The sequence below is a fragment of the Megalobrama amblycephala genome, linkage group LG4 (genome assembly GCF_018812025.1).
Source record: "Megalobrama amblycephala isolate DHTTF-2021 linkage group LG4, ASM1881202v1, whole genome shotgun sequence".
In the NCBI taxonomy this organism is placed as follows: Eukaryota; Metazoa; Chordata; class Actinopteri; order Cypriniformes; family Xenocyprididae; genus Megalobrama; species Megalobrama amblycephala.
Window position 1 is genome coordinate 44,970,919 of NC_063047.1, and position 16,273 is coordinate 44,987,191.

The 16,273-nt window shown below is 34.8% G+C and overlaps 2 protein-coding genes across 2 annotated transcripts; one reads left to right on the forward strand and one right to left on the reverse strand.

The window, feature by feature from the left end:
• Window positions 1-6,127: 6,127 nt before the first annotated feature.
• mis12 (MIS12 kinetochore complex component) lies at window positions 6,128-8,973 on the reverse strand. Its single transcript, XM_048189556.1, has 2 exons — window positions 8,823-8,973; window positions 6,128-7,374 (listed from the first exon to the last, which is right to left on the reverse strand). Exons 1-2 carry the CDS (start codon window positions 8,836-8,838, stop codon window positions 6,740-6,742), a joined length of 651 nt encoding a protein of 216 aa, XP_048045513.1. The 5' UTR covers window positions 8,839-8,973; the 3' UTR covers window positions 6,128-6,739.
• Window positions 8,974-9,656: 683 nt separating this feature from the next.
• On the forward strand, window positions 9,657-15,408 carry derl2 (derlin 2). Its single transcript, XM_048189555.1, has 7 exons — window positions 9,657-9,804; window positions 10,214-10,279; window positions 11,853-11,926; window positions 12,032-12,125; window positions 13,343-13,538; window positions 13,727-13,817; window positions 14,946-15,408. The coding sequence occupies exons 1-7, from the start codon at window positions 9,712-9,714 to the stop codon at window positions 15,049-15,051; spliced, it is 720 nt and encodes a 239-aa protein (XP_048045512.1). The 5' UTR covers window positions 9,657-9,711; the 3' UTR covers window positions 15,052-15,408.
• The last annotated feature ends 865 nt before the right edge of the window (window positions 15,409-16,273 follow it).

Genomic DNA, 16,273 nt, shown 5'->3' on the forward strand with positions numbered 1-16,273 from the left:
ATAAAGGAAATAGTATTATTATTATTACAGTCTAATGGGAAACATCGTACAATAAAATTACACATTTATTAATATATTTTCAAAATTAAAAAGTTCAGATAAACTTAAATGGGTGGTTGATTATGATTTCACTTTTTTAACTTTAGTTAGTGTGTAATGTTGCTGTTTGAGCATAAACAACATCTGCAAAGTTACAATGCTCAAAGTTCAATGCAAAGGGAGATATTTTCTTTTAAAGAATTCTTTAAGTACTACAACAAACGGCTGGTAGGGACTACAACGATCTTCTTTCCAGGTTAGTGACATCACTAACCCTAAAATTTACATAAACCCTGCCCCCCGAGAACATGAGTTGAATCAACTCCACAGCAACTACATAAATTTATCCACTAACCATTTAGTGTGAAATGTCCAGATTCTAAAGTTGTAACTTCTTCCTGAATCTCTCCATCAGTGTCTGACTCCGGTTTGAACAATGTAAGGCTGAACACTGTTACAATCCTCATTTTGGCTGCGTGAGATTTTTTCAACTTTGTTGTTGTCGAGCAACCGAAGCGCGAGCTGTTAAAGCTCCGCCTTCTTTTGGAAAGCGGGCCGGGAGCAGCAGATCATTTGCATTTAAAGGGACACACATAAAAACAGTCCCTTTAAAAGCAAATGAGCTGCTGTTCACGGCATCTCAATCTCAAGAGATTGCAGAAATCAAGCGACAAATGATGTTTAATAAACAAAGTTTGGGAGGAGCACGTTCAAATGGTCTATCGAATCAGCTAGAGAGGAGGCATATATATACACATCTGATTCACCTAGTTACCTCAACAGTTTTTTGCATCCCTCCGCCATCCCGACTCCTCACTCTCGACCCGTGAAACGGGGGAGAACTCTGGGTTTGGGCTAAATTCTGAGCTCAGAGCCTCCCTTCGGACAGCACGCCAATATGTTATATGGAAAAGAGAAAGGGGGGAGGGGTTGGGAAAGGTCCATGAGCTGGGACTCGAACTCGGGTCACGCGAGCTGCCCACAAGGCTATCGGCACCGACAATAGCACATTATTTTCAACTTGACCGCAGTTTTATTCTCCATTCAATGCATTTTGCATGTACATAAATGAACCTTTATATGTCATGGCATTAAAATCTATCAATCAAAATATTTATTGCATTTATGAAGAAAAGGCTCAGCACCCAAGGCTATATCGCCTATTCCTTCAATGGTGTACAGTGTCTTTGGGTGGACTGCTGAGGCGGATTCCCAGCAACATCCATTAAAGTGATAGTTTACCCAAAAATGAAAATTATCCCATGATTTACTCACCCTCAAGACATTCTAGGTGTATATGGCTATCTTCTTTCAGATGAACACAATCAGAGATATATTTAAAAATATCCTGGCTCTTCCAAGCATTATAATAGTAGTGAAAGGAGGGCATGTTTTGAAGCCCAAAATAAATGCATCCACCCAGGTGAAAAAAAAGTACACTTGTACAATGTACTTAAAGTGCGCTATTTTCGTGCACTAATTTTGTACTTAATATACTACAAATTCTTCTTTAATACTATAAGATCATCTTAAGAACATCTAAGTGTACTCAACTGTGCTATTTTAAGACAGCATGAAATATGAACTAAAATGTGCCTTTGATATACTATCTCTGTATTTAAAAAAATATATTTAGATACCACTTGTAGTACACTATGGGTTCAAATATACTATAAGTGGTATCTAAATATATTTTTTAAATACAGAGATAGTATTCAGATAAGAGCCCCCCCCCCCCCCCCCCCCCCACCACAGCAGTTTGGTCCCCCTCACTTTGAAAATGTCTCCTGCGCCCCTGCTTGAAGGATTGTTTGTGGTTTGGTTTTAGAGACAGGAGTCCTCTTGACTACCCCTAACTTTTCACAGATTTAGGAGCTGGTATTAGCGCTAAAATGCTTTGTCAAATACTCTTAGATCACAAATTTAGGAGTCTTAAATTAGGACTGACACACCCATTATTTTTAAGAGTTTCTCCTAAATCATCAAGTTAGGAGCTACTTTTAGCCTTCCTTAAAGGTCCCGTTTTTCGTGGTTTTTTGAAGCTTTGATTGTGTTTATAGTGTGCAATATAACATGTGTTCATGTTTCGCGTGTAAAAAAACACAGTATTTTTCACATAATTTACTTATCTGTATACCGCTGTTTCCACTGTCATAAAAACGGGCTGATGACTTCCTTGTTCTATGAAGTCCCTCCTTCAGAAATACGTAACGAGTTCTGATTGTGCCAGCGGTTCCTGTGTTGTGATTCGACAGCAGCTTAGCGCTCCTTGCCCGGAAAGGTCACGCCTCTTACCATAACGTGGAGATGCACGCGCTCAGTGTTATTGTAAACATGTCTTTAATTTTACCCTATCAATTTGAGCCGGAATCAGACCCGGTGATTGGACTGCGGGATGAAAATAACAGCGTTTCGACGACATGGCGACAAACACACTCTACAAACGCAACTCTTGTGTATTCCTGTGGGCGGAGGTTAGTCAAAAAACTGTTTTAGTGACGTCATTAAAGAAGGAAGTAGAGGGATGTAGTCCAAACTGGCCGTTCGATGTAGGCGACTTCTGTTAAATAAAATATCTCGCTTGGCATTGAACTTTGAGCTTTAAAATTTTACCGATTTTATTTATACTCTAACAACAACATTACACACTAACTAAAGTTTGAAACATGGGATCACGAAGAACGGGACCTTTAAGATGTTTTGTGAATACGGATAACTTTCTATTAAGAACATTCTATTAAGATTACTGGAGGAATGTTTGTTCTTTGAGAGAACCTTGCCAGAACATTATCCAAAGTTCTGAGAATGTCCTCTGTTAGCTGGGTAAACGGTCCACTCTCTTATATAGCATTCATCATTAAGTGAATTGGTTCATCCTAAACGGTTCTCTCTCACATTTGTATTTTTGACGAGAAAATTTGATTTATACTATTAAACGGGTTTATCCTATATGGTTCTCTCTCACTTGTGTAACAGTGGAAAGTCTGATTAATTCTGTTGAATCAGTTCAATCTAAACAGTCCTCTTCTAGATATGTAGCATTGGTAACTCAAATTCATTCAAGTGTAGTTTATGTAGCACATACTGGAAAGAATCCTTCCAGATCATTCTATTGAATTTGTTCATGCTAAACTGACCTCTCTGTGTCTTATATGTGTAGCACTGAAAAGTCTGATTCAATCTAATAATCGCTTCTGATAAAATATATACAAACACAAATATAAAATGTAGTAGTTAGCCTGTAGCATAGCTACATTTCAAAACTTTATGTCTAAAGTTGAAATACTTCAAATTATCAGCTTGTAGCTTGGCAACCTCTAGCCTCTCTAATAACACTGGTCAAAGGTTATATAACATAAATATAATCTTTCAGTGCTTCGTGACATTACGGGATACCATTCGTTGGTTTCGTTGCGTGCAAATGTAGTCAATCTGTCTCTTAATCAGGAGATCTCTGCTGTAACCTTATTAAATTTAGCTGGGTTCCACTCTGCTGTTCTCTCATTACTCATCACCTCAGTATCTTCAGGCTCAAGCAAGGGCTTTCTGACTCCAGCTTGTCAGTGCGTGGGTGTGTGGAGATAAGGGGTCTTTATTGGTAGACCCTGCTAATCTGACTTGGCAGGGGGGGATTGAGGGCAGGCTGTCCGGATTGTGACGCTTCCATCCAGCATGACTTTTTGTGGATGGCCCCAGCTGTTCTGGATACGTCTTTAATGAGTGATGAAAGAGGCAGACGTAGAGTCGGGCAGGTTGCGGGGGCCTCCCTCCTCTGATCCACCCAACCCTTCACTTTGTGTCTGTCTCTCAGCCCTTGTTTAGGTACATGCCCTCCAGCAAATCCAGTGCTATGATTCATTTTTACATGAGAATAGCATTGTCCTTTGTGGTTTCCATCTTGCATTGGGTGTAATTATGTTGAAGTGGTTTACATCATAAGGTGAACACTCCCCAAAACACTCCCACTTTGTCTTAATAAGCATCTTGATGTCTAACCATTCTTAAAACATGAAAAATGGTCTTACCTGCGAATATATAGGGATTTTTCAGAGAGGCTAGCAATAACGAGCTAGCTTTGAAAGCATTAGTATCCCACCCTCCCTTCAGAGTGTCTCCAAAGCCACACCTCCTTCAAAACACATGAATGAGTACAGAAGGGAGCAAACAAAAGCGTCACGAGAAAAGGCATAAAACTAATAAAAACAAATAACTTAAAGAGCACTGACCTGTACTACCTGATTGCTGCAGATTCATTTCAGCGTTGATAGCGTTGCCATCAAAATGCATACGTTCGAGTCACGAACCGCTCCAAGTATAACGTCAAGGGGTTTGCGTCTCTTCCAAATGACAGTAGTTATGGTGTGAATGCAGCATAAGCTCGTTGTTTTGATCCAGGAGGAACTGTAAAAGGTGTAACAGCTGTAAAAAAAAAAAAAAAACTGTAACAGCAGGGTTGTTATAGATAACTGAAACTAAATTAAAACCTTAAAAACTATTTTTGTTGCTTGAAATAAAATAAACGCTAACTGAAATAACATACATACTGTATATAAAAAACTTAAATGTATTTTATGTCAGCTAGTGGCCAAGGCAACATTTATCATTTTCATTTAGTTCAACTTGATGCACTAAAATAACTAAAACTAAACTAAATAAAATAAAAAATTATATAGATATATGTCAATTATACTAAAATAACACTGGTATGAAGAGAATTATTCACTCAAAAATTAAAATTTGGACAATATTTTTTCACCTTCATGTCATTACAAATCCTTTGGTATTTTTTGTCAAGTTGCATCAAAATTCTTGCTTTCATGTTCCATGGAAGAAAAAAATTATAACCAGAGTTTTGGAATATGAGGATGACTAAATAATAACACAATTTAAATATTCATTCAATACATTTAGAAGTTATCTTACTTTAAGGATGTTTATATATTTTCACAAAAAATAATTAAAGGTGCTAAAGAGGATCTTTTCGTCGACTGAGAAACCAAAGACTGTTAGTGAGTTTTTGAAATGAGCGCATGCGTAAGAACCCTCCTCCTTCACAGCTCATTTCGAGGGAACGCCTCCCAAAACTTGTGCACGAGTATTGGAACACGAGTGTTTACCACCGGCATTCGCTGTGTCGTGTTAGTGGATTCATTATGTCGGACTCACCGCAAGTAACTCATAATCTGCAGTTGTTACTTCTGTCTCCTGACAAGAACATTGCATGCGGCGCCTGTAGTGTGGAAAGTTACTGGAGAGCGCAGCCGCGCACGTCTCTCACAAGGAACGTCATGGCAGTGATTGACAAGCCAGAGGGCCAATCGTTTACACGATGATTGCGTAAACGATTGGCTGATGTTTTTAAGGCCCTACCTCGTGCACAGATGATGTATATTAATATTATTCCTTTCAGTGCACCTAATAAATAGTCTTTTATCAGTTAGTAAAGACAGTTTCAAGTAATATTGCAAAAATTTATAAAACAAAACATCCTTTTTAGCACCTTTAATAATAAAAGAAATAAATACTGATGAAGAAGATACCATACTTTTGCTGCATAACAATGCAACTTATTTGTAAAATATATATTTGTAACCTTTATAAATGTGTTTACTGTCACTTTTGATCAATTTAAAGCATCCTTGCTGAAAAAAAAAAAAATGTATTAAAAATTCTTTAAAAAAAAAAATTCTTACTGACCCCAAACTTTTGAAGGGAAGTGTGTTACAAACGGTAGTCTATTTTGATAAATGCTGTTCTTTTGAACTTTCTATTCATCAAAGGATCCTGAAGAAAAAAAGTACACAACTATTTTCAACATTTATAATAATAAATGTTTCTTGAGCATCAGATCAGCATATTAGAATGATTTCTGAAGGATCATGTGACACTGAAGACTGGAGTAATGATGCTGAGAATTCAGCTTTTCCATCACAGGAATACATTTAAAATATATTCAAATAGAAAAATTTAAATTGTAACATTTCACAATATTACTTTTTTGTAGTTTTAATCAAATACATTTCTTGGTGAGCATAAGAGACTTCTTTTAAAAACTTATTTTTTATTTGTGTAAAAAAATGCATCACAATACAAACCCAAAAATCATTTTATTGTTATTTACAGTAATGGACAAAAGAAGAATATTAGTCTATTACATTTTTTTTTTTTTTTTACATTTTGCTGTCCAAATTGACACTTGACCAAGTACTGTATTTTAGATTCAGACTATGTACAAACTTTACATCTTCCTCTGGTGGCGATGATGTCCCGGACAAGCCAATATGAACTTAAACTCTTTCTCCTCTGAACATCAAGGGAAATACCTTAAAATATCTCCTCAAACAACATAAAACCAGCTGTAAAGTGTAAAGACAACCAGGCTGTTGGACACATCAGTTTGGGCCTGTGGGACATTTGGGCTAATCTAATGCAGATCTCACTGTACTGAACATCAAAGGCACTGAATTGTAAATGAGAAAACCCAGTGACTTTGAGGAAGAAGAGATGGACCGCATTTCAAATGTCTGAGGAAAATCGCCTGATTGCAAATGTACTGCTTTGAAGCTGGACTGATCGTGGCACTTGTATGTTAATGTAATTGTGCCGAATAGATTGCGCACCGCCTCCCCCTGGTGGATGGATCATGCTATTACACCACAGCTCTTGTAGTATGGAGGTCTCAAATGTTACATATAAACCATCAAACTTCATCCAGTCCTTTATTTCGCTTGCTAATCTTGCCAACGACGTCCTGCAGCTGGCCCACAGTCTCCATCATGTGTCGGATGCTGTCTTGGACACTTCCCATTCCCTCTCGCCTCCACGAAAGACGCAGTTCCTCGATCCATCTCAGCACTTCATCCAGTTGTTTCTGCGTTTCTTTCTGCTCCTCAAGCTCAGCGAGAAGCGCTTGCTTGGCGCACACCTCCGCTTCATAAGCCTGTTGCAGTTTTGCAATGGAGTCCTGCAGTTTAATGAGCTCTTCTTTGCCTTCTGGGTACTTCTGGTGCAGCTGATCATCGGGCAGTAGGACGTTGTGAGGAATGGAGAGGACGCGGCCCATCAGCATCCCCTTCATGCGCTGAAACATAACTTCGAAGCGCTCCTGTAAAAACTGTCGCAGTTTTTGGGTGCTTTCTCGAGCTTTCAGTCGGAGCTCTGCTGGCGGATCAAGGCCTGGACACAATCTTTTCACAAACACAGACTCAACAGCGACCAATATGTGATTAAGGGAGTCTCGAAAGGCATCACGAACTCGTAATGTGCAGGTCTCCGGGGTGAAGCCGTAGAACTGTGCTTCATACAGATGGAGGGATTCAGATCCCACTGAAACTACTGTAATAAGAGAGACAAGTTATTGGAAGCCACAAATATATACATCATTAATACAGTATGTATATATGTTATATATATATATATATATATATATATATATATATATATATATATATATATATATATATATATATATATATATATGCTGTGTTAATGTGTGTGTGTGTGTGTATATATATATATATATATATATATATATATATATATATATATATATATATATATATATATACATACATTACCAGTCAAAAGTTTGGAAACATTACTATTTTTAATGTTTTTGAACGAAGTCTCTTATGCTCATTAAGGCTTATTATTTCATAATAAATACAGAAAAAAAACAATAATATTGTGAAATATTATTACAATTAAAAATTAAGATTTTCTATTTTAATATACTTTAAAATATAATTTATTTCGGTGATTGCAAAGCTGAATTTTCAGCATCATTACTCCAGTTGTCAGTGTCACATGATCCTTCAGAAATCATTCTAATATGCTGATTTGATACTCAGTTATTATCAATGTGGAAAACAGTTGTGTTGCTTAATATTTTTTTGGAACATGTGATACTTTTTTCAGGATTCATTGACGAATAAAAGGTTAAAAAGAACAGCATTTATTCAAAATATAAATCTTTTCTGACAATATAAATGTCTGACAACTATGACTTTTTATCAATTTAACACATCCGTGCTGAATTAAAGTATTAATTTCTTTCAAAAAAAAGAAAGGAAAAAATTACTGACCCCAAACTTTTGAACAGTAGCGTATATTGTTACAAAAGATTTCTATTTTAAATAAATGCTGATATTTTTTTACTTTTTATTCATCAAAGAATTCTGAAAAAGTATCACAGGTTATAAAATAATTTTAAGCAGCACAACTGTTTACAACATTGATAATAAATCAGCAAATTACAATGATTTCTGAAGGATCATGTGACACTGAAGACTGGAGTAACGATGCTGACAATTCAGCTTTGCAACATAGAAATAAATTATATTTTAAAGTATATTAAAATAGAAAACCATAATTTTACATTTTAATAATATTTCACAATATTATTGTTTTTTCTGTATTTATTATGAAATAAATGCAGCCTTAATAATGAGCATAAGAGACGTCGTTCAAAAACATTAAAAAATGTTTCCAAATTTTTGACTGGTAGTGTGTGTGATATATATATATATATATATATATATATATATATATATATATATATAGGCTTGCTTAAAGGATTACATTTTGTTGTTTCTCAAAATATTAAAGAACTAACTTTGCCGTATGATACTATGACAGTAACATTTATCTCCATGTAAAATTGACTAAATATTTTATAACAGCCTAAACGTACAGATAAAGTAACATGAAAAACTTCGTGATAATGTTGATATTGTGTATGTTGTTCGAGAATTAAAAAGGTTTGAAAACCGAATCGTGTTTACCTCCACTCTCTGCCATCTCTACAGCCCGCCAACACTTCAACCTTCTTCATGCACCACTCAGTGAGATTGCGTGTGAAAGCGCAATATCGCCCCCTGCTGATTGGGAGCACAATGATGTAAACACGTCGATTTTGACCTTTTTTACGAAATAAACCAATTGTTTAGCAAAGTTGAAGTATTTTTCCCATAGAAAGTTAGAAATAAGCCATATGAACCAAACCGACCAACTAGGTGAATCACAACATTACCCTTCTATGAATTTACTACTAAGGTCTTTACAGGGATAGTATTCATTATAAAGTGAGTTTCTTTGACTTTATTTGAAATTATATATAGTCAAATTCTGACCACAGTTTCTGGAAAAAATATAAGGATATGGATTTTTCTTTAATTAAGCTCTTTCTAATATAAAAGTTAGGCTATACAAATGTATCCCTCAAGTCAGGTTTATACATAATTTATTTCAAGATGGATTAGGTTTTTTAAATATTGTTTTTGAGATATATTTTATCCCAAAATTATTACAAAATTCACTGTAGTTATATATATTTAATATGTTTTTAACAAAATGTGAATCTTTGTTAAACCAGTCGATTCTTGTTTATTAGTAATATATATAACGTATTAATGGGGATTGCAAATGTGAAACACATTCATTACAATATTTTCATACGTTTATTGACAATCTTCACCAACAAATTAAAAAATGCCATGCTTCCAATGACCGGTATAAATTGATGATTGACACTTTAGTTGACCAATCAGAGCAGTGAGTTCTCAAAGCGTTGACCAATTGGAAACATGAAAAACTACAACCGCCTCCTTCATTCGTTTGCCCAGGTGATGACGTGTCAGGAAGGTGCCGGAAGCAGCGTTGTCTCTCCAGAAAATGGCATACCAGACAATCCGACAGGAATATTTACAGATTCCAGTGGTTACTAGAGCTTATACCACCGCATGCGTACTCACTACAGCCGCCGTGGTAAGTAAATTGGACGGATATTAGGGTTTTAGGCGATCCATCGTGGCCTCGTCCCTATGCAGTTGAAACACAGCTGGTATCCTGTGGCTGACTGACTGTGGTGTTATCAGGACATATTTACGTAAAACCCGCCTGTGAAATGTGTATTTATGTTAAGAGTAATGGATCTAGGTTTACATATATCACTCAGTTTGGCTTCCAGTTGCGCTGTCTGCATGTCCACATCTTATTTTCTGTGTTTACGTCCACTTAGCTGACTTACCTTGATAGTTAAACCCCAAGCGAGCTGCTAAAAGTAACTTTAGTAACGTTATGATTTGAGTGTAGTATTAATGTAACATTAAAAACTGTTTGTTTATCTACAACGTGTCATTCGTATCTGATTGTGGTGTTTATTTTGTGTTCTCAGCAATTAGAACTCATCACACCTTTCCAGCTTTACTTCAACCCAGATTTAATACTGAGGAATTATCAAGTAAGTGTCATAATCAGTGTTTCTTTGAGGAGCTTTGTGCCTTGCTTTATTTGTGTCCTTGTAAAGTCATGACATATACAATAATAGTCAGAATATGTGGGCCGCTCTACAGAATTGGATAAAAATGTCTTTTTCCACAAACTTTGTATGTATGCAAATTGTATAATATCCAAGGCACACATTTCTAGTAATTGTGCAGTTAATTGTCATATTGTATTTTCAGAAAGTTCTGGAAAATTTTCCCTCTCCCCAAATTTGTCACTACCAAAACATAATGTTTATACAATGTTAACAAATTATGAGATTTGTTGTATTTTGAATGCAATTTTTCTTTGTAAAAGGTATAAAGTTTATCATACTGATTTAAAAGTTAAGGATTTATTAGTTTGAATATAGTTTAAACCAAACACTATAATAACATTTCAGTTGGTAATTCAATATACTTTATTTTTGACAAAACATCCTATGTTTTGGTAGTGACAGTAAATGTGCTGGTAGCGAAAACACTACTAAAACATACTAAAATACTAATGATTTGCATAACTGTACTAAAATTTTATTTCCCCTAATAAATGGCCGTGTTCCCTTTTGTCACTATCAAAACAATGATGACATGTTTCGGTCATGACTGTTCCAGTAGTGACAATTTTAGATACTTTTGAGCTTAGCTCAAAGATGATGATCAGCACATGGTTAGCTAGCACAGTTCTGAAAAGTTGTACACAGGAAAAAAAAAAAAAAAAAAAATTTGATTGTATAACACTTAAAAAAAAAACAATGATGTCACCACTGAAACTCCACCACATGTTTCAGTAGTGACTGTTTCAGTAGTGACAATTTTAGATACTTTTGAGCTTAGCTCACAGATGATGATCAGCTCATGGTTAGCTAGCACAGTTCTGAACAGATGTACACACATTAAAAAAAAAGTTTGCCTCAAAAAGTTTGCTTTATTTTGGAAAAAAGGTGTTTGGTAGTGACGTTCCTTAAAGTTACACAGATTTTTAGACTTTTGAACATGGAAAGAGAGGTTATGAGAGAGAGGGACACAGGAATATTTCCTGATCAAAAATGTAGAAGTGTGGTTAAAATCAGTCTCAGCCAATGGACTAAAACATACACTGTTTCGGTAGTGATATGAAAATGCAGAACACTTTTTTTTATTATTTTTTTTTTTTACATTGTTTCATGATTTAAAAAATATATATATTTTTTTTTTTAAAAACAACAATTGAAAAAATGGCAAATTATTTCAATATAATTTTCACAAGTTGAAATTTAGAGGTTAGGGTTCGGGACAGCCACCTCCCAACTGAAAGTACCCAATAAATTATGATTTTATATATATTAAGCTTACTGATATTTTAAATGTTATTGTGAGATTCAATAGATAAAAAAGGATCTTAGTAAACATCTAAAATTTGAAGACTTAAATGGTTTTTAAATATGTTTTTTGGTTATGGGACAGCAGTTTGCACCAGTTCCGTAGAATGGCCCATATGTAATATTTCAGAATATACATTAATATTGCAACATGTGATTCAAATTTTTTTGTGTGTGTGTGTGTCCATAGGTATGGCGACTAATAACCAACTTTTTGTTTTTTGGTCCGGTTGGGTTCAACTTCTTATTCAACATGATATTTTTGTATCCTTATAAAAGCATAATATTTTCATATTAAATAAGTAGATTGTAAAGGTATCAGTGTGTGTAAGGGATAGAGCCTGAAGTTCCTTAACTCGAGTCTCACAGGTACCGGTACTGTCGGATGCTGGAGGAGGGGTCCTTCAGGGGGAGAACCGCTGACTTTGTCTTTATGTTCCTGTTTGGTGGCCTTCTCATGACTGTATCCTTCACATTTGCTCAAAAAAGAAACACTCAATACATTTATCTGTATAGCACAGCAATTGATGTCTAAAATGGCAGACAAAAATATAGATGCAGGCAAGTTTATGTATTTACCACATTTCATTTACAGTGATCATTCAAAATGCTTTACATAGGCATAATGAATTTTACTTAGCCAGCTCTTGTATAATAAGATCTTACCAGAAAAAGCTTCAGATTTGTTATCGTACATACGTAAAACATACTTTTTATCATACATTACATTTTGTGTAATTTTATTGTATTAAATACAACTTATATGTAACTGGTAGAAAATGAACTCTACAGCATTGCTCTGCTAAAAGAATAGCAGAGTCTAAAACCACAACTATAACGATAAAGTCACAGCCACAGAGGAGCGATATTATTAGAATCACATTTTTAGAACTGATGAACCATGAAAACATCAGTATCCATCCTGTTTAAAAGAGCTCAAGCATTTAAAGCAGCAGATTATTAGAATATAAACGGAAGGATATCGTCTGCTGGTGTGGACGCTGATATATTTATTGTTATCTTTATAGTTCTTATTCTTGGTAAGAATGGGCCTTAAGAATAGCCTTAGCTGCTGACTTGACATTAAAGTCTCAGCTACCTTTCTTTCAAAGATTATTGGAGCACATTTTACAAGAAAATACTATTTCAGTCTTTCTACTTAAAAATGTTAGTGTTACTTGCCGTTTTTTATTTTCATATATATAATTAATTGTGAAATTTACTAGCAATTTCCGAGTGAAGATGCACCAAATTCTTTTCAGTGTACATAGGCATAATGAAGTTTAAAATGATTTGAGATCATAAGATTATTAAAATAGACCAAGAAAGAATGAAAACAGAAAAAGTTAATAAAAAATGCACTACAATGAAAAAGGAAAAGTATAAATATACTAATTATATAAATTTACAAAATGAGTTTTCTCTTACTTTTACCTTAATATGTAGACAAATATAGAAACCTAACAATGAAAGATGATCTGTTTGACCTAATTTATGTTTAACAAAATCATGTGAAACATCATGTAGAAACAACAGCAAAAACTTGTCAAATATACATCCAATATGCCACATGTATTAGGCACTACAAGATTGTGGGATTCCCTTATTTCAAGACTTGTAAACATAAAAATTGTGTTATATTTGCTTAAATACATTGTGATTTTCTTAATAGTTGTGCAGATATTTGGCATGTTTGTGAATCTTGTGTTCTTAGGTCAGGCTTTTACCATCATGTTGGTGTATATCTGGAGCAGAAGGAATCCAAACGTGCGCATGAATTTCTTTGGCCTTTTGAATTTCCAGGCACCCTTCCTCCCATGGGTGCTCATGGGATTCTCCCTGCTGCTGGGAAACTCCATCATTGTGGACCTTTTAGGTAAAGACTTGTGATTTGTCAGATTTATTCACTTGCTGACATTTGCTTTGACAACAAAGAGGTCCATTTTTATTCATTATCAATTCAAATTTTGATATTAACGTGATGTTTTGTTTTTGCTTATAATGTGTGAAAAAGTTTTTAAGTATATATCACTGTAAGTTTATGTTCTGTCATTTTAACATAAGGCATTGCAGTGGGACACGTGTACTACTTTCTAGAGGATGTGTTTCCCAACCAACCAGGTGGTGGCAGATGGCTGAGGACTCCCTCCATCCTGTGAGTGATCATGTCTTCACAGTGTCAAATATATAAAGTATCTGTCAAAAGTTTTGAAACATTAAAAATGTTTTTGAAAGAAGTCTCTTATCATGGACACCAAAAATACAGTTAAAACAGTAATACTGCAAAATATTACAAATTAAAAGAACTTTTTATTTGAATATAAGATTAAGATGTAATTTATTCCTGTGACGGCAAAGCTGAATTTTCATCATCATTACGCCAGTGTCGCATGATCCTTCAAAAATCATTCCAATATGATGATTTGTTGCTCAAGAAACATTTCTTATTATTATCAATGTTGAAAACGGTTTACAATTTTTATCCGAAATAGAAAGTGTTTGTAAGTGTTTGGAATTAATACTTTTATTCAGCAAGGATGCATTAAATTGATCAAAAGTGACAGTAAAGACATTTACAATGGAACAAAAGCTTTCTGTTTCAAATAGATGTTGTTCTTTCACACTTTCTATTCATCAAAGAATCCTGGAGAAAAAAAAGCACACAACTGTTTACAACATTGATGATGATAATTTTTTTCTTGAGTAGCAAATCACCATATTACATGTGACACTGAAGACTGTAGTAATGATGCTGAAAATTCAGCTTTGCCAACACAGAAATAAACTACATTTTTAATTGTATTAAAATACAAAACAGATATTTTAAATTGTAATTTCACAATATTACTTTTTTTCAAATAAATGCCTTGGTGAACATAAGAGACTTCTTTCTAAAACATAATATCGTGCTAATCTGTTGATTGGTCATGTGTATAAACGGTAACACTTTATTTTACAGTGCCATAGTTTCACATTACTACATGTACTTCATAATTCCAAGTAACTAACCCTAAACCAAAACCTAACCCTGACTGTAACTCTATAGTAAGTACATGTAGTTAATTAATAGTACTCAGTACTTATTTGAGTAATTACAATGTAACTACGGCACTGTAAAATAAAGTGTAACCGTCTAAACAATTTATCAAGGATCAATGCAATTTTTAATCCTTTCAATCCTAAACTTACGTGCTACACAATCTAAAACAATAAAATAAAAACTTCAAGGTAATATTTTAAGTCTTTGCTTTGAAATAATACTTAATTTTTTCAACCTTTCCAGTAAGATGCTCTTTGATACACCTGAGGAAGATGCCAACTACAACCCTCTCCCTGAGGAGCGTCCCGGAGGCTTTGCCTGGGGTGAGGGTCAGCGACTAGGAGGCTAGTCTCGACACCCGTGTGCCTGCCGATTAATGGACATCTCTGAGAGCAAGAGAAAGAAAATATTTTTTCTCTACTTGTTTCTCTTGTGTACAAAAGAACATGAGCTCTACTCACCGAGCAAAAGGGACACTTGCAGATTGTGTGCAAAGAAATCGTATGCCTCGAAATGTCTGCAATGCCCATAATGCTTCTCTGACCGTGAGCATGGGTTTAAAAAAAAGAACTGACTTTTGATATGTTGCTGTTGCTGCCCTGTCCAACAGCGATTATAAATTGAACAGCTGTGAAAGAGAAATATCTATTGATCATCACCATTTTACTTTTTTCTTTTTTAAGAATAAATGTATGTGAACGTTTGAGTACTGCTTGTTTGTGTTGTTGTTGTTTTTGTTTCAAAAAGCATTTAGTTCAAGTACACAGATTTACAGGAATAAAAGAATAAGGCGTATTGAAACTTGACATGAAACTTGATAGTGCAAATATCATTTATAGGCTTAATATATATTTAATATATAATATTGAGATATTTCTCATCTTTAGAAGTTTCATCAACTTCTTTTGAACTTGTGCAATCACATCCAAGCAATATGGTACTACAACAGAAAATGATGTTTTTGGAAGACGGTATCGCATTACTAACAATAGAAAGTGAAAGCTCGCTTTACATAAATGAAAGTAAACACAGTTGTATTAGGTTACATGCCGTTAATACTTGTTTCTGCACAAATAATGTAGAATAGTATTTTGCAGGAAATATATAGCTTAGTTCTAGATCTTCTCATGTGTCTTAGCTGAAGGTGATGTAGAGCCACTGTTGATTTGTGTCTTTTACCCTACGTCGTCATAATCCTCACCGTCGTCGTCAGCAGGGGTTTCAATGTCATCATAATCCTCGCTGTCTTCATCTTGATCTTGATTTTTTGTCTCGACTGTGGTGTAGTGTGGAGTGGCGGTGGGTTGTTGGGGCGCAGGAGGTGTCGACCCCTCAACCACAACATAGTCCGGCACGGGCTCCACGTCCTCATAACTAAGATCCACTGGAAATTCAGACATGATATCAAACTGGTTACATTTCTGTTTCAGTTGCTTATTGTAATATGCTGAGAGAAAGAAGTATGAAGCGCATGTAAGCTTAATAATTTGCAAAACTTTTTTTTTTGTTAACATGTTTCATATGACATATTTAAGAATTGTTTTTTATGTCATAGCCATGAACTGGCCACA